General features: G+C 46.3%; 1 protein-coding gene across 1 annotated transcript in view; it reads right to left on the reverse strand.

The window, feature by feature from the left end:
• Positions 1–19,990, reverse strand: part of nav2a (neuron navigator 2a) — a gene marked incomplete at its 5' end in the record, with an annotated part of 147,913 nt that overhangs the window by 32,613 nt on the left and 95,310 nt on the right. The window contains 7 exon segments of the mRNA XM_080431960.1: positions 60–104; positions 908–973; positions 2,394–2,704; positions 3,990–4,185; positions 7,204–7,954; positions 10,445–10,799; positions 13,330–13,459. Of these exon segments, the coding sequence (XP_080288086.1) occupies positions 60–104; positions 908–973; positions 2,394–2,704; positions 3,990–4,185; positions 7,204–7,954; positions 10,445–10,799; positions 13,330–13,459 (1,854 nt within the window).

Here is a 19,990-nt window from a genome sequence, read left to right on the forward strand (position 1 = left end):
GTGTGCATGAAGTGCAGCAGTCTTTCCACGGTGCAGACACAAGATGGCGCCCTGCATACCTGAGTCCTTTCTTAGGCAGAGTGTTTCTGCCACAGTGTGGCCCACTGTGGGAGCATCAGAGAGAAACATCTCAGAGAAAGAAGACGTAAAAAAGAGGGGAAGGGATGGGGAGGTTGCATATCTATGGTATATATATATGCAGACCATTCATTGCTGATAAGTTGTTGCATATTTCGTTAAAGGTGAAAGTTGCCGATATCTAACATGAATCCTTGAAAAATTGGGTAAAATGGCGCATTTCGGCATGTTCCGATGAGCTGCCGGAAATTGTCCTGCCCAAGATCTTTACACAAAGAACGCATTGGTAAATTTTGTGTCAGATTTGACATCTTCACGTTAAATATCAGCAGAACAACAACTTTAAGTTACTTTAATGCAATTAATTAATTAATTGCATTTAAAAAAAAGAATGCAACGCCTACTTCCTACAGTAGCTCATGTGTTTGATGGCTAACAAAAATTTTACCACAGGGTGGCAGCACATAAATAGGAATGGAGGAGACCAAAGCAGGCTGCTGCAATGCCTCTGTACTGAAGCAAACATATGCACGTATACTGACACATACACACTGGTTCTGTCTCACCACCTCTCTCTCTCTCTCTCTCTCTCTCTCTCTCTCTCTAACACACGCACACACACACACACACACACACACACACACACACACACACACACACACACACACACACACACACACACACACACACACACACACACACACACACACACACACACACACACACACACACACACACACACACACACACACACACACACACACACACACACACACACACACACACACCATAGCCATGGTGTGGTCATAAGCACACAGGTACTTTTTACCTGTCCTGCTTCCTGGGTAAAGTGTTTCGGCTGAATTTAGGGCTGCCGGAGGGGGAGGACAGAGGACTGACAGGGAGGAAGGGGACAGGAAGACACACAACAAACATAAGAGAAAGAGATTTAGAGAAGAGAGAGAAAGGAGGAATCTGAACTGTGAGAAACTTCAACAATTCCATACAGGAAAAAAGACATGTTTCAAAATGTTCACGAATAGCCATAAAACATATTTTGGACATTCCTGTTTGTATATTTGGAGAGGCCAAAATGTATGTGAAATATATTTCTGAAAGCATATATTTTCAGTGTGAAAAATATGTTTTCCAAACATTTTTGGGGGCAGGCACACATTTTTGAACATTTTGAAACATGTACGTGAAATGGATTTGTTTTGGGGTTTTCTTTTAGCACCGTGGAATACACCGATGATATTAGGACACTGCTGGGATGATGTCATACCTACGGCAAGCCTCTGTGCACCGCTTTGAATCCAGCGGCTATAGAATTACCCCTCAGACATTCCTGTCACATTACACATTTAGCTGGTCAGGATGGAACGGTCCCGTAATGATGTAACTATACCTCAGAGGCTCAGAAATGACAATGGGAACCTGGGAGCCTTTTCCCATCATCATCAAAAGAAAACAACATCGCTACAACAAATAAAGGTACCTCATCATATCCTTTGCTAACTCAGCATAGTTGATGGTTCATAACCACCCTTCCTTGGTACCGCAACGCTAAGTGTTTCAGTGTGCATCTCAACTTGAGCACTGCATGCCTTTCATTCATTGTTAATGTTAGCATAGCTCACGTTCTGGTTTAAGGGATTGTGCGGATAGCAAACACTGGCTGGTGCAGGTACTTTCAAATGGTAGCCCTGAGCATCAATCTCTCCTTGACAAGTGCCCCTGTTCTTTAGTGTTCTAGATATATTTTTATAAGTCTGTAAGGCAGCGGTTGCTGGGTTATGTAAACCCATACGCGGGATTTCACCGCAAGGGGGCCCCCCTGCTGGCGAGGATTTTTATTTTTAATATATAAAAATGGGCACCCATATTATATACATACAAATTATATTATTATATGTACTTTTAGTCATTTCCAATATATTAGGGGCCCTATCTAGCTCTGTGGACCGAATTAACCAAATTAACCGATTTAAAGTAACAATAAAATAAAATAAAACGCTAAAACCCGGAATGTTTCGCTCCGTGCGCGAGCATGCGTGCCAGGGCCCTTTTGATCTGAAAACCCATGTGTAATAAGGTGTGTACGCCACCGCTGTAAGGAAATAATGTTTAGCCCATACAGCCATCAGAAACACAAACACAGCAATGTAATGTACGTGTAAGTAACATTTACTGTAACGTACTGTAACATGTAGGCTAACAGCTACATCTAACATGTTTAACATACAAAGAATTAAAACAAATTCCTTCCTTCCTATTATTCCTTCACCAGCCCCCCTTTCCTGTTCCATCCTCACCTCTCTGACATGCCCGTCTTCACGCTGCCCGCCCGGCCCAGGGCGGAGAGCGTGTCTTCCCTGCCGTGAACGCCGTTGTGGTGGCCGCCGGTGCCTCCGTGGCCGGCGCTGCCCAGGCTCATCATGTCGATGGACTCGCTGCTGGTGTGCATGCTGCTCACCGAGGGGTACCCGAGGCTGCCCGTGCCCACGCTGTGGCCGCCCAGCGTGCCCTCCCTGCTCTGGGCTCCCGACGAGCACGACATGGTGGTGCCCCACGTCAGGCTGTTGGAGGGGCCCGTGGAGGAGTACACGGACCCTGGGCTGGAGGCCTGCGATGGAGCAGAGAGGAAAATAATTGAGAATTTAAAGTTTAAATTCTAGGTAACTTTTTCAAAAAAACTAAAGTTAAATTTTATATCTTTTGTGAGTGGCAAATGTTTCACAACACCCATTCCATGAATTTTGCCCCCGAAAGCCTTTTATAAACACATTCTCTATCGAAAGTGGACAGGGGCGTCTTTCCCGCGAAAACGGAAACGGAAACGCACCAGTTTCCTGTTTGTCCCGGAACTACCGCTAGTAATAAAAAGGAATATCACGCTGTTTTTATGGCATTATAGGATTTGAAGATGGAAAAACAACAGCAAAAGAAAACCCAGCTCACGGTAACTAAAGCTCAGCTGGCTAAGAGAAACGATCCGCAGATAGTATAAAACAACAAAAAGAACGTTTTTTGAAACGCTTCCGCCTTCCGGTGAAAACAAATGGAATTCTGGGAAATGAAGGAATCTGCTAAAGACCTGCAATGACGGTAGTGACCAGCAGATGTTGCAAAAAAATCGTTATTTTGGGACTTGCACAGTACCCCTTTAAAAGCTCCTTTATTTAACTGTGCACGATAGCAAAGAAACAAACATAACCATGTATCTGATTCTGATCATTGTCTAAACAAGATTAAAAGCCCCTCTAACGGCCCCTAGACGTCATGCTCCTTATTATAAGGAGCATGACGTCCAGGGGTTGAGTATAATACTCAACTAGAAGTTACGGCCTAATGGTGGCGCTATAGACAAAAAGCCATGGGGCTGCCTACATCAGTAGAGTTCAACCTGCAATCTGCCCATTACGTTTTGAGATATATCTGGTATGCAATAGAGAAACCTCCGACGAGACGGAGGTTCTTCACGGGTGGAAAACGGAATGCTCGTCCTAAAACACACTGCCCCATTTTTTCCGCGGTCCGAGGCCGCCGGATTAGACCCGGGGCGAGGGTGTTTTAGGACGACGGTTCTTGTTATCCATTTCTGAATGGAGAGGTGCGCGATGGAGAGACGTTTCCTTTTGCCACACATCTACACTTCATGGAGTACATCTTTTTGTACCGAATTAACCAAATCAACCGAATTAAAGTAAGAAAAACCCGAAATAAAAGGGAAACGTCTTGGTTCCCCCTTGGTTCTCAAATGCTCTCTGCGTCCCTGATTTGACCTAATGGTTGAGATAATGTAAGCACATGGGGTCACCAAAATCAGTCAGATACACAGGAATCCACGAAGGTGCTCTGAAAATCTCTCTTTAGCCTTCTTCATAACCTGTTAATGCAGATCCTCTCACCTGCTCACTGCCCAGTGTCCCCATCCCGGAGCCCAGGGCTCTGCCACCAAACAGGGAGCCGCAGGTCTCACTGTCCACCAGGCCTCCCCCATGAGGGGCCTCCAAGGTGGCGTGGGGGTTGGAGATGACCGTGGAGCTCTTCAGGCTCTCTGCTGTGGTGACTGGAGCCTGCTTACTGCTCTTCCCACCAAACAACCTGCCAGGAGTGCATGCGTGCCGGGCAGCGGGGGAACAGGAGGGGAGGGAGGGAGAGAGGGAGAGAGAGCGAGAGGGATTGAGAGTGTACATACAAAAACAAGTAATGATGACTGACAGTCATATTAAACCAGCTGCATGCTTTATTTTTTCTCTGTGTGTGTGTGTGTGTGTGTGTGTGTGTGTGTGTGTGTGTGTGTGTGTGTGTGTGTGTGTGTGTGTGTGTGTGTGTGTGTGTGTGTGTGTGTGTGTGTGTGTGTGTGTGTGAGCAGTGTATGCGCGGCTTGTTTTCATAGACCTGTTGCTGATTTGTCGCACAGAATCTGGCAACACTGCTAGTGGCTCCCCATTGGCTTAGACAGGTCTAAGCCAATGGGGAGCCGCTAGCAGTGTTGTTTATTTCTCTCACAGAATCTGGCAAGATCCCATAGCATGGGAGGACGGCCCGTCTCCCCATTGGCTTAAAGGACAGGCAAAACGGGGAAGTGTCCCCATTGGCTTGAAGGAGTGAAGGACAGCCAGGATAGCCAATGATTTAAAACATGTTGCGAATCTGTTGCGAATCTGTTGCGAATCTGTCGAGGATGACTAGTAGGTCAGTCTCTTCTTAGACCAGCGCTTTGCAAGCAGCTGGTAAAAACATGAAGGTATTGACGCAAGAAGGAGCACAAATCTCTCTAGATTATAAATCAAAGGCATGTAGAATGGGACAAAAGTTCAATCACCGAGAGGGGAGGGGAGAAAGGAGGCTGTGTTCGGTGTAGGGTTTATGCAGACCATAACTCCATAACAAAAAAGTCCTGGGTTCTGATCCCACTGCAGTCGGGTGTCGTTTCAAAGTGTTTCTGAGCCCCCCTACCTGTTACTGTGTTTCAAGTGGCTCTATAGTGTGTCAGTTAAAATGTGAATAATACACTGTAAATGTACTGTACAGCGTGAGATCACACATTATGCTAGTAGTGTGGCTTCAGCGTCTGTGTAACAGGACAGGATAGGTGGTGGGCTGACATCCAGCACTCTCACACACACACACACACACACACACACACAAACACGCACACGCACACGCACAAACACACAACCAACTCTCTCTCTCTCTCTGTCCCTGTGTGAAACTCCTGGGTTTAACCCTTTAAGACCAATTTATTTGGCTATTCAAAAATAGCAGATCTACAAGCTCATAGCGCAGCACCGAGTGCCACGCTATGAGCTTGTAGATCTACTATTTTTGGGGGAAAAATCGTGAAAATGTGTGCAAATCTTTGAATATATATACATTTGTAACTCAAATCTTTGCTTCTGGGGGGTCCCTGGAACAAAATATTTTGAGATGGGGGTCCGCGGCCAAATACATATAATTTCGGGGGTCCTTGACATGAAAAAAGTTTTAGTTTTATAGCAACACACGTTTAAAAAAACAACTGTTAGGATTTAGAAGACATTTGTAGAATCCCCCAGAAGCAAAGATTTGAGTAAAAAAAATTGTCTTTAAGAAAAATATATGCAAAGATTTGCACAAATTTTCATGAAAAAAATAAAATAATAGCAGATCTACAAGCTCATAGCGCGGCACTCGGTGCCGCGCTATGAGCTTGTATATCTGCTATTTTTGAATAGCTCAAAGAAATCTAAAAACTGACACAGATGCGTTCCCGGTCTTAAAGGGTTAAGTCTTAAATGCAGGCTGTGATGACTGCAGGCTGTGATAACATGGTAGCAAACAGGGCTCTTTGAAGAGTTTATCACTCCCACAGATTAGAGAGAGCTGAGCACTGAGGTAAGAGCCGTGTCCCGTTACCACACACACACACACCACAATGTGAGCTCCATGAAGGGAGGGGGGGGGGGGGCTGTTGTTGGCAGCTCATCGGCATCGCTCAAGGCCTCCCTTTCACACACTGGCCTCATTTAACCTGTCTGTCTGTGTGTGTGTGTGTGTGTGTGCGTGTGTGTGTGTGTGTGTGTGTGTGTGTGTGTGCGTGTGTGCGTGTGCGTATAAATATAAAATATCAATATACAGTTTGAAATAATTCATGATAATAACCTAAAAATCACACCCAGTGTGAAGTGAGTGGTGCCTTCGATGAGTTCATTATGCACATGTGTTGCACTCCTGTTTGTGTTTAATTAGTGTAACTGGTTGCATCTTTGTGTTGCAATCAGCTGCAGCTGTTGAGGCCAGACACAAACCTTTTCCGCAAACATACGGACGGACAGACACACACACACACACACATGGTCAAATGTAGGAGTGGTTGGCACCACTCAAAAATGAGGTGTGGATCCAGGGATACGATCACATGGAGGATGCCACTCACAAGAGACCTGGCAAAGCTCAAAGAAGGAGTGAGCCGTTTGCAACCCTGGGGGCAGGCCAGCCGCGGAACAGATTTAGCAAAGACCATTCGAATTTTGGTGGAGCCTTGATCAGTGGTGGAAAGTAACTAAGTACATTTACTTAAGTACTGTACTTAAGTACAATTTTGAGGTATTTGTACTTTACTTGAGTATTTCCAATTTTCAGTACTTTTACTTCTACTCCACTACATCTCAGAGGCAAATATTGTACTTTTTACTCTACTACAATTATTTGATAACTTTAGTTACTAGTTACTATTCAGATATAAACTATGATATAATGAAACACACATTAACCACTTTAACCCTATTTTATACCTAGGCTATTTGAAAATAGCAGATCTACAAGCTCACAACGCGTCGCATTGCGACGCGTTGTGAGCTTGTAGATCGGCTATTTTCAAATATTTAGTACTTTTACTCTTGGTACTCGAAGTACATTTTGATGCCAATACTTTTGTACTTTTACTCAAGTAAATTTTGAATTCTAGACTTTTACTTGTAACAGAGTATTTTTATATTGCAGTATTGGTACTTTTACTTAAGTAAAGAATTTGAGTACTTTTTCCACCACTGGCCTTGATTTTGATGACTAAGTATGGATTTGGTTTGTACATGTATGTGTGTTTGCGTATGTAAACGCGCTCGCGTGTGTGTTTACCTGCGCAGCGTCGGCGAGGACACCTGCTGTCTTCCCGTCAACGGCGCGGCGGCGGCGGTCGCCCCGGCCGCCCGCGGGCCGCCGTCCGTCTCCGACGCGCCCTTCTCCCGGTCCGTCTGATTGGCCAGAAGGATACCGTTGGCCTTGGCGATGGCGGCGACCGAGCTCTTGGCGTGCGACGTGACGGAGAGCACGGCCGCCTCGATGCTGCTGGTGGATGAGCGGTTTCCGTTGCGCGCGGCGCCGCCGCCGCCGCCCGAGCGCCCCGGCCTGGGCAGGCTGCGGTACTGCAGGGTGGAGCGGGCGCCACCGGCCGACAGGAAACTGTCGTCGTGGTGGTGGTGGTGGTGACCCAGAGCCGACGCCAACAACGCCCCCTCCTGCCCGCTGGCCTTCAGGCTCGCCGCCAGCGACCGGGCGGCCGACTTGGGCACCTTCCCCAGCGTGGCCGAGCCGCCCGCGACGGTGGCGCCGCTGGCGGTCACCGTCGTCTGCTTCTTGAAGCCGAAGGTGCTGGTGGGGGTGCGCGACGTCGCCGCGTGCGTCTGCTGGCCGTGAGGGTCCGACGGGGCGTGCGTGAGGGCGTGGGTGGTCGCCGGGGCGCGGGGGGACGCTGAGGAACTGGGGACGGTCGCCTGTTTCTTGGCCTCGTCGCCGCTGCTGCGTCCCGCGTCCGAGGGCGAGCGCTGGAGGCCGTTGGAGCGAGGAGACAGGCGGCCCTTCTCTGACACCTTGACGTCGTCTGTTTTACCTGCAGGGTAGGGAGGAACGGCTATAGGGTCAGACAGCTTCTGCTGTGTTGTTTATGTCACTCATTAGCAGTGGTGGAAAGTAACTAAGTATATTTACTTAAGTACTGTACTTAAGTACAATTTTGAGGTATTTGTACTTTACTTGAGTATTTCCAATTTCCAATACTTTTACTTCTACTCCACTACATCTCAGAGGCAAATATTGTACTTTTACTCCACTACATTTACTTGAAAACTTTAGTTACTAGTTACTTTTCAGATATAAACTATGATATGATAAAGCATACATTAACCACTTTAGCCCTATTTTATACATAGGCTATTTGAAAATAGCAGATCTACAAGCTCACAACGCGTCGCATCGCGACGCGTTGTGAGCTTGTAGATCGGCTATTTTCAAATATTTAGTACTTTTACTTTTGGTACTTTAAGTACATTTTGATGCCAATACTTTTGTACTTTTACTCAAGTATTTTTTTTATTCTGGACTTTTACTTGTAACAGAGTATTTTTATATTGCAGTATTGGTACTTTTACTTAAGTATAGAATTTGAGTACTTTTTCCACCACTGCTCATTACCCTGCCCTCCCAGAGATTGGTATTGATCTGTCTGTTAGACAATGTATTGATTGATTGATTGATTGATATCATTATTGAAAATGAAATTAAACACACAGGAACATACATCAGATAGGCTTAGGGTAACAAAGGAAATGGCTTCATGGAACGATATGATCACTAGCCTAGTGTTCAAAGTTTTGAGTGTCAAGATCATCGGTCAAAATGACATAATGTGTAACTCCAAAACGGTTGGAGATAGAGGCATGTTCACTAATGTCAACAAATGGTAAGGCACATATGGGCTTTCATTTGGCAACATGACCTTTGCCCTTGGTGACCTTGCTGTGCCTGGTTTCAAATCTTTTCACCAAAGTCGAGAAGAAAACAAAGAAACGTTTTGACTGAAAACAACAAAGGTAGAGATCCTAATTCACTGAGATTCTGTTTCATCGACAAGTGCTTGGCTCTCTGCAGTTCTTCAGGATACCGTAGCAAAGAGAAATGCATGTTATTTTGTTCATCAGATTGTGGTGCAAAAAGCACTGTGTCAAAATAGCCGCACTCCATTAATATACACTAAGTATTGCCCCACTATATGTGGTTCCACTGAGGTCTGGCAGGGTTTAATGTTCTCTACATGATTTATAACTATTTATAATGTATAATGATTTCAGCTACTCAAAGCCGCTGGAGAGAGAGGTCCTTGGAGGGAGTAGCCTCTCATTTACTTGACGGAGCTGTTTGTGATGATGATTGCATCAGATTTTTAATGAAGGGCACCATTCCAAAACACAGTACATTCTTTTTACATCACAATTCATAATGTTTGATTCGTTCTATGACAGCGGGAGACGATATGTTGTGAATTAGAATGTGGTGCTGGTTATAGTCAGTGGTGTAAAGTAACTAAGTACATGTACTCAACTACTCTACTTAAGTACAATTTTGAGGTATTTTTTTACTTTACTGGAGTATTTTAAATTGTCAGTACTTTTACTTCTACTCCACTACATCTCAGAGGCAAATATTGTACTTTTACTCCACTACAATTATTTGAAAACTTTAGTTACTAGTTACTTTGCTATTATCAATTATTACATTATAAAACATACATCAACCACTTTAGCCCTATTTTATACATAGGCTATTTTCAAACATTTTAGTACTTTTACATTTGGTACTTTAAGTACATTTTGATACCAATACTTTTGTACTTTTTACTCAAGTAAATTTTGAATTCCGGACTTTTACCTGTAACGGAGTACTTCTACATTGCAGTATTGAAACTTTTACTTAAGTAAAACATTTGAGTACTTTTTCCACCACTGGTTATAGTCCATGCACGTGCACACATAGACATGAAAGGGGGCTTCAGCCCCTGCCCTTTTACCCGTCGGTAAAAAAGTGCCCTCTCCAGACAGATTTTTTTTAATTTTATTTTTACCCAAAAATATATATTCAACTGCCCCTTGCGGCCTATCGGTAAAGCTGACGAAAATGTCAGTGGATGTGTTGGATGCAGCTCAAAGTGAACTTTCCTCAGGTATCTAGTTTGTCGCCGTACGACCTTCCTAGCCTGTGTTATTAAAGAAAAACGGGCGACAAATGACCAAAACTCAATCGAAAATCGCGATCGAAAACCGGCGAAAGTGGCCGTTTTCAAGTTGTTTTGGCCATTATCTCTGGAACAGAAGGTCCAATCTGCTCAGTTCAAAGCTTGTTGAGTGCGTGACTTTGAGGACATTAAGCACGTTATGATACTGTTTCGGGTTTTTGGGCCTAAAAGTATGGTAATTGTTCGTAAAGTCCAATAGGTGCCCTTGAGAAATTCCAGCCCCTGCCTCTCCAAATCCTTCTGCACGTCCCTGTTATAGTCAATAACATGCATGATAGTGACTTGAAGGCAACAGGTGGATGATGCGTTTACCTGTGCTGTGGCCCTTGAGAGCCGCGGTGGGGCCAGTGGAACCGGCGCTGGATGTGCTTTTCGTTCTGGGGGACGTCACCCCCACCTGAGTGGTCATTCCTCTCCTCCAGGAGCCCGTGTGGGACACCACGGAGGAGGAGGAGGAGGAGGGCGTCTTCCTGCCCGAGGAGGAGCCGCCGCCCTTGTCGGACTCGTCCGACACGTCGGACGGGTTGCGGCGGCTCCACTTGGAGGTCGTCTCCATCCTGACCCCGCTGTCTGAACCCCCGCCGTCCGACCGCTTCACCTCGTCGCCGGACCACGCCTGGCTCACCGCCGTGCTGCACACCGAGTGCTTCTCAGCGTCTGTCACGGGCTGGATAAATGGTAAATGGTGCATTTATATAACGCTTTTATCCAAAGTGCTTTACATAGATTGTGCATTACATTCAACCATTCACACACACATTCACACACACACACACACACACACGCACACGCACACGCACACGCACGCGCACGCACACACGCGCACAGGCACAGAAACACCCAATAAACAGACTTTATTACTAGTGAAACAAGCTTCTTTACGACGCATTATTGCCGATGGCGTTAAAGGCCCGTTTTATGATCGCAGCCAACTGCAGTCATCATCTCACCAGCACACACACACACACACACACACACACACACACACACACACACACACACACACACACACGCGCGCGCGTCTGTATTACTATACTCGTGATGACATCGACATTTTAGGAAGCCGATTTTATGATTGATTTATGATTTATTTGGGGCATTTTTAACTGCAAGTCTAAAGCCGGAAAATAGCAGATCTACAAGCTAACAACGTGTCGCGCTGTGAGCTTGTAGATCGGCTATTTTCCGGCGTTTGACATCGTCGCCACACAACTAAGTATAAAACACTTACACACACACGCGCACACACACGCACACACACACCACAACCAGCTGAGTGGTGTTCAGCAGTGTGTGTGAGCTGTTCTTGCCAGTGGTTTGTCTGGTTGATGAGCTCTGGAGACAGAGTTTTGCTCATCTAGTAGTTGGCACAGCGAGGGGCCACTGGAGGAGGAGAAAGGACCCTTTGTGTTGCTCTCTCCTTGTTATTCCTACATCACCTCCAACATCTGGGCCAATAATGAATGCTTAGACATCATGAGGACCGCCTGTCTGTCAGCTACACTGTAGCAGGGGTCTGTGTGTGCGTGTGTGTGTGTGTGTGCGATTATTATTCCACAGTAATGAGGAGAAAATCAGAACTATGGAATACACATTGCATGAGTAGCGCGCGCGCGTGCGTGCGTGCGTGCGTGCGTGCGTGCGTGCGTGCGTGTGTGTGTGTATGTGTGTGTGTGTGTGTGTGTGTGTGTGTGTGTGTGTGTGTGTGTGTGTGTGTGCGCTCCAAAGTTTTCATTGCGGCTACCAATCTCCCTACCCACAAAGTCTCCAAAGTAAGACGAGAACACGTTGCTGAAAGGAAGCGGCTTCCTGCGTCAGTGTTTTAATGACTTGCGGCGAGTTTCAACATCAACACGGAGCTGACAGTCGGAGGAACAACCGCAAGTGTCAGGTTGCTCTCTCTCTGTGTGCAGAGAACCGACTGTCATTAAGAAAAACGGCTTAGGGAAATGAGGGAATAATGGGACAGCACAATGGAAGGAGGAAGAGTGCAGTGTGCTATAGCTTTAAGCGCGAGTTCTACTTAAGTTGCGCTCCGGTGTCGCGCGTCGCAAATGGCCACTTCTACAAGCTCACAACGCGTTTCAGCGGGACGCATTGTGAGCTTGTAGATCTGCTGTTTTTGGTGCGCGACACTCTCGCGCAACTAAGTAGAACTCGCGCTTAAAGCTAGCACACTGCACTCTTCCTCCTTCCATTGTGTAGACTGAAGAGGTCTGAAGAGGTGTTTTTTTCTCACTTATTGCTGTTGAGAGACACTAGTGTCACGTTTCAATATGTTAATTTGGTTTTAGTGAGTGACCTTTGAAGATGGAACCGTCTACAGCAGTGGTTTTCAACCTTTTCAGCGTCAAGGACCCCCAAATTGACACATATTAGCCCACGGACCCCCATTTGAAAAGATATGCCAGGGACTCAACCATTTTGATTTCTCGGGGGGGGGGTCCCAATCTACACTGTATCATCATCATTAGTGTTCATTTAACTCTGAGAGAGTTAAATGAACTCTCAGAGTTACCAGACACATAAGGGTCAATTTGGTTCCTAACTATTAATTTGGCTGGGGACCCCCTGGAACCCCCCCCCAAAGGACCACTGGTGGTCCCCGGACCACTGGTTGAGAACCACTGGGCTACAGCACTAATGAGGGACAGATGCTTGATGGGATAATTCTAGGCGAGATATCTTCTGTGCATGCGTGTGTGCGTGTGCGTGCGTTAGTGATGTGTCGTTCATGATCGATTCGTTCAAAAGAACTAGTTCATTTGCCGTGAACGAGAACGAGCTCGTTCACTTTCTGAAACTGTTAAGTTCACGCGCGACGTTAAAACAAACGCTCCCGCGATGGTGTTTTACACACATTATAAAACATACATTAACCACTTTAGCCCTATTTTATACCTAGGCTATTTTAAAATAGCAGATCTACAAGCTCACAACGCGTCACATGGCGACGCGTTTTGAGCTTGTAGATCTGCTATTTTCAAATATGTTAGTACTTTTACTTTTGGTTCTTTAAGTATATTTTGATGCCAATACTTTTGTACTTTTACTCAAGTAAATTTTGAACACTAGAAAATAGCGCTACTGAACGAGAACGTGAACGAATCATTTGAACGAATCATTGCCGTGAACGTGAACGAAATCGTTCGTTCACTGAAATGAACCTTTTTTCCCACCACTAGTGTGTGTGTTACCTGTCCGTTGAGGGCCTTGCGCTGGGCGGCGGGCGTGTTAGCGTACGAGGAGAAGGAGGAACTGGTGTTGATGTCATCTGTGTCGATGTTGTCACTGATCCCACTGCTCACAGAGCTGCTGTCATCCCAGCTACACACACACACACACACACACACACACACACACACACACACACAGGACACACAGAGAGAGAGAGAGAGAGGGACTCGCTTTAGCAAAACACCATCACTTTCACTATGTTATCGTACAGTGTAGGAGAGATAGAGAGAAGACAGATTTGAACCTGCAGGACGTTATAGGAGCCGTTCTGTATCTACATGACAAACAAACTATAGCCTGGCAGCAGCCAGCCGATTAGGTAGATATCTAACATCTGAGGCTAAAGAACAGCTATTGAAAAGTAGTTGTGGGACAAAAACATGTAGTAATCCTGGTCGCTATACCGCCTCCCCCATGACAGCCGGGGCGCCTGATATAGGGGAAAGGAACTGGTTGGAATAACGTGTTCCTTCCACGCGCTACGTCCAACCAGGGAAACTCTCCCCTGTCAAGAAGGTGACAAGAAGGTCAGTTGGCTCTCATGCATTGAAGGAGGCATGAGCTCGGCCCTGACCTCCCTAGGCTGGTGAGGGGAGTGTAGCGCCCAGGATCACTTAGAAATTGGCACCGGGTGAAAAAATAAGGGTTATAAAAATCGCGGGATAAAAAATATAGAAAAAAAAATGTGTGCAAATCTTTGAATATATACTTTTTTTAAAGCGAACATTTGTAACTCAAATCTTTGCTGCTGGGGGTCCCTGGAACAACATATTTTGAGATGGGGGTCCCACAATCGGAACCTCAGGCCTCAACTTCTCCCTCAGGAATTCATGCTATACGGCAACGTGCAACAGCATGAACACATCTGATGAGATTCAGCACAATGTGCAGATCCAACACTTTAGTGTACAGTATGTGTCCACGTGGCCCTGCTGTACTTTGTGTTCTGGATCTAACTCTGTGAATGGAGTGTGAGTCTGAATAGAGAGAATATGAAGGAATAGAATTAAAATAATCTGTCTGTCTGTCTGTCTGTCTGTCTGTCTGTCTGTCTGTCTGTCTGTCTGTCTGTCTGTCTGTCTGTCTGTCTGCCTACCTGCCTGCCTGCCTGCCTGCCTGTCTGTCACTTTCTTTTACACCAGTAAACCTGTGATGTGATAATAAAGTTCCGTTGTGTCTATTGATCTAAACTTTTATCATGCAACTTTATCGTAGCACATTGTAACTGGGCTGAAGCCACGCACACGCGCACGCACGCACGCACGCACGCACGCACGCACGCACGCACGCACGCACGCACGCACGCACGCACGCACGCACGCACGCACGCACGCACGCACGCACACAGTCTCTCTGTCTCTAAATGGGGCTGTCCATCAAATGAACAAAGGGCTGTGTGAGTAGTGACATCATGGTTGTCTTCTACCACAGCAACACACACACACACACACACACACACACACACACACACACACACACACACACACACACACACACACACACACACACACACACACACACACACACACACACACCCACACCCCCACACACACACACACACACACACACACACACACACACACACACACACACACACACACACACCCTCTCCTCCTTCTCTCGTGGACAAACAGTGACACAGACACACGGCAAACACACATAATGAGAAGACACCCTCCCTATGTTTGTGTGTGTGTGTGTGTGTGTGTGTGTGTGTGTGTGTGTGTGTGTGTGTGTGTGTGTGTGTGTGTGTGTGTGTGTGTGTGTGTGTGTGTGTGTGTCTTTATATGATAAAGCAGTGTGTGTTGGTACATCACCACACTGCGTGTGAGAGTTTGTGTGTGTGGTAGATGTGTTTGTATGGCACAGCGGTGCGCCCATGTGTGTGTGTGTGTGTGTGTGTGTGTGTGTGCGTGCGTGCGTGCGTGTGTCCGTTGCAATGGGAGGCTATGTGGGAGACAGGAAACAAGACCGGTTGGCAAACATCAGCCTGAAAGACCACAGGCAGGGCTAATGGCTAAATGCCACACACACACACACACACACACACACACACACACACACACACACACACACACACACACACACACACACACACACACACACACACACACACACACACACACACACACACACACACACACACACACAATCCCATAACCACACACACAGTCATCGCCGTCAACAAACGAAGACAGAACGCATAGAGAAACACGCAAGACAGAACACCCACGCTTCTAACTCTAAAATCACAGGGTTTTAATTTAACAATGAAAGTGCTAGACTGGATTATGTAAAGGCAATATATTTACCTGCCAAAATGAACACTTATTTTTCACAGGATTTGACTGTGTAGATTACTCCCTTGTCTCCCTCTATCCCTGTCTCTCTGTCTCCTAACTACCTGTCTCCCTCTATCCCTGTCTCTGTCTCCTAACTCCCTGTCTCCCTCTATCCCTGTCTCTGTCTCCTAACTCCCTGTCTCCCTCTATCCCTGTCTCTGTCTCCTAACTCCCTGTCTCCCTCTATCCCTGTCTCTGTCTCCTAACTCCCTGTCTCCCTCTATCCCTGTCTCTGTCTCCTAACTCCCTGTCTCCCTCTATCCCTGTCTCTGTCTCCTAACTCCTAACACAGAAGCACCAGCCCTCTCTCCCCTCAGACCAAAAGATCATCATAAATCACACTTCAAACAAAGCCCCAGCTGACGTTCAGCATTAACACTGCGTTAAGAAGCACTCAGCTCTTCGCTGCCTGGGAACATCAGGAGCCAGTTCTGAATCACTTTAATAGTTAAGTTTGCACACAAAATCTGGTTTAGAGCTTTTCTGGTAACTTAACATACAGTTTTAAAAAGCAGAAGGCTGCATAACCCAACATATTGTACTGTGGTGTTACTGTGGTAGAAATTATAGAAGGGTTTCTTTTGTGTTTGAGTATAAAGAGATGGACTGATTGCAGAAAGAGGAGTAGATGGTAGATGATAGCGTCAAGGAATTCTGGTTCAATCTGGATGTTGAGGCACACAGAGTCGGAGACACTATAATTCCAAGATAGTCATGTAGTAGAAGTAGCAGAAAAGCAGAGGGATCAGACATAGTTATACAGTACACACAGAAGAGATGGGAGCTTGTGTCATAGTATCAAGCTGTACTCAAAACAATGAATACCAGGCCAGCATGACATGGTGTCCTGACTGTGTATTCAGATTGTCAGACCATATCATGAGACCAAGGCTGAATAACATCCTCACGTTGTTATTTGTCGAAGATAGCTTCTAACACAGCCTAGAGCATAGGATAAGACTTTAACTAACAAACAAAAAAATATCCACACCAGATAGATGCTAGTTAGGCTGTGTTATTTAGATAGATACTGTATATCGTTATCCTAACTACTTTGAATTTGAAACACATACCTGTACTTGTTTTCTTGGTACTCTTTATCCTCTACTTCACCTGTTGTTTGTAGACTACGGTTCACTGTGTAAGTTGCTCTGGAGAAGACCATCTAATAACTCCCTAACATTGTAATTGTATTTATAAAATGTGAACACATCTAAGAAGAGTTCTACTTGACATCCTATATTAAAATTGGCTAATAATGGGTGGACGGCGGACCTCTGGCCGGTCACTATGACTCAGACATAACCATATATAGAGTTCACTATGACTCAGACAAAACCATATATGGAGTTCCCACTGCAGCTACACACCCAAATATGGCATGTGTCATGCTAACTGTGACAGCATGATTTTAGACCCAATGCCGTCAGGACATCAGACTAAAAAAAAAAAAAAAAAAAGTCAGTCCCGCGGTGCGACACAGGTGTGAGGGCCACGTATCGGCCCCAACCTCTAGCAGAAGAAAAAGAGCAGTTCCCCAGCAGGTTGGAGACAGCTGCAGACAGCATTTAAAACATGCAACATGTGTGCAGCTGCAGCCAGGCCAGGGGAGTGAGTTATGTTTGTGAGTTTAGCCGCAGGTCAGCGGAGCAAAGAAAGCACATAGAGGCTGATATATGACAGAGAGAGAGAGAGAGAGAGAGAGAGAGAGAGAGAGAGAGAGAGAGAGAGAGAGAGAGAGAGAGAGAGAGAGACAGAGAGATTCAGAGAGAGAGATAAATAAGAGACAGACAGACATACAGAGATGCTGAGAGGTTCCACAGTGACCACAGCGGTCTCTACATGTCCACAAGGGGGAAAGTCCCCCACACGTAGCAGCAACACACACATTCAGCTTTACCCACGCTGGACTCACATGTACCGAGTTGAGCACTCTTTCTCTCACACCCACACATTCTCTCTCTCTCTCTCACTCTCTCTCTCACACACACACACACACACACACACACACACACACACGCGCACATGCACATGCACATGCACACGCACACGCACACGCACACGCACATACATATATAGACTCAGACATAAACACACACATAGATCTAAAAGGCTCCAAAACATAACATACAGTAAATCAAAGTAACCAAGATAGACTATGCTCTCTCTTTCTCTCTCGCACACGCACACGCACACACACGTGCACGCGCACGCACACACGCACACACACACACACACACACACGCACACACACACACAGAAGCTGTGTGTAGTACCTGTTCAGGGTCCTAAGGTTGTGCTGGAGAGGAATTCCAAGTTGCACAGAGAGCTTCATGACTCCATGCTGTAGACTGAGAGACAACTCTCTTTTCTGTCACCTCTCTCTCTCTCTCTCTCTCTCTCTCTCTCTCTTCTCCCACTTCTCAGACTGCTTATGTCACTCTCTCTCTCCCTCTGTCCCTTTCATCCCACCCAGCCTTCCCACTCTCTCTCTCTCTCTCTCTCTCTCTCTCTCTTTTCTCTCTCTTTTCTCTCTCTCTCACGCTGGCAGTGTTTCTAGATAAAAGCTACTTTGTCGCTGGCAGTCAAGCGCTGCATGCATCCCTCTCTCTCCCTCTCTCCCTCTCTCTCTCTCTCTCTGGAATAAGTGAGAGAATGGTGAAAGGAGGAGGCAGGAGGAGGTAGGGACCAAACCCATGTAACACGATCCTCCCCTGGCTCTGTTAACCACTTCAGTGCCGCACACACACACACACACACACACACACACACACACACACACACACACACACACACACACACACACACACACACACACACACACACACACACACACACACACACACACAGCTTCCTCAATGACTGTGCTACTGTTTAAACCTGAGTCAGGCGTTGCGCGTTTAGCCTGACCCACACACCAGAGACACAAGGAGACGCACATCCACACACATGACACTTCATTGTGTGTCCTTAAGTGTCCGTTTAGATGCTCTCTGAGTTAAATGAACACTCAGGGGTTTCCCTGTGCAGATTGTGTGTGCGTGTGCGTGTGCGTGCGTGTGTGTGTGTGTGTGTGTGTGTGTGTGTGTGTGTGTGTGTGTGCGTGCGTGCGTGCGAGTGTGTGTGTGTGTGTGTAAAAGTGTGTCTGTTTGCGAACGCGGAAGGAGGCTCCGACCAAGTGGAGCTTACTATGTAACCGTGCTCGGGTTGTGAGTGTGTGTGTGGGTCTGTGTACAGCCGCGCTCTCATTGACTCGCGCCCCCATGTGACTGGAAACTCTGTGCTGAAATATAGTAGCTGCACTGCCTGTGTACAGCCGCCAGAGTGCGCCAGAGTGCAGGAATTTAGACAATGCTCTGATTAAAATGCACAACAGCCTGCAACACACACACACACACACACACACACACACACACACACACACACACACACACACACACACACACACACACACACACACAATGTCAATGTTCTCTCCCCATCACGGTGAAATAACACGGATTACAAGTCCGTAAATACACAATATTTTCGAGCTGCGTTCGCTTCCAGCGTTCGCGCGTCTTACTTGTTTACAGTGTCTGTATCTGTGCATATACTGTGTATATCTGTCAGTGTGCGCGCATCCATGTTTAAATGTGTGTGTGTGTGTGTGTGTGTGTGTGCGCGTGTGTGTGCGTGTGCGTGTGTGTGTGTGTGTGTGCGTGTGTGTGTGTGCGTCTATTCAATATCAAATATCTATTCAAAATGTTCACGATTTTTCAAAAATAGCAGATCTACAGTGCCGCGCTACAAGCTTGTAGATCTGCTATTTTTGAATAGCCAAATTGTTAAATAATGCTTTTTAGCTCAAATCAAAAAGTGACACAGATGCGTTCCAGGTCTTAATGGGTTAAGTGTGTGTGTTTCAGTGTGTGTGTGTTTCAGTGTGTGTGCGTGTGCGTGTGCGTGTGCGTGTGTGTGTGTGTGTGTGTGTGTGTGTGTGTGTGTGTGTGTGTGTGTGTGCGTTCTGTGTGTCTGGGTCTGCATCAGTGTAAGAGTGTGTGCTCGCACTGGTGCACCACGCCGGTGCATTCAACTGTGCATCATGTGTGTGTGTTTGTGTTTAAACCCCAGTGCACATTATGTACCGTGCGTGTGTGTCTGACCGTGTATTTAAATCTGTGCGTGTGCGTCTGTGTGTGTGTGTGTGTGTGTGTGTGTGTGTGTGTGTGTGTGTGTGTGTGTGTGTGTGTGTGTGTGTGTGTGTGTGTGTGTGTGTGTCTGTGTCTGTGTGTGTGTG

Source organism: Gymnoscopelus braueri (assembly GCF_963280865.1).
Source record: "Gymnoscopelus braueri genome assembly, chromosome: 1".
In the NCBI taxonomy this organism is placed as follows: domain Eukaryota; kingdom Metazoa; phylum Chordata; class Actinopteri; order Myctophiformes; family Myctophidae; genus Gymnoscopelus; species Gymnoscopelus braueri.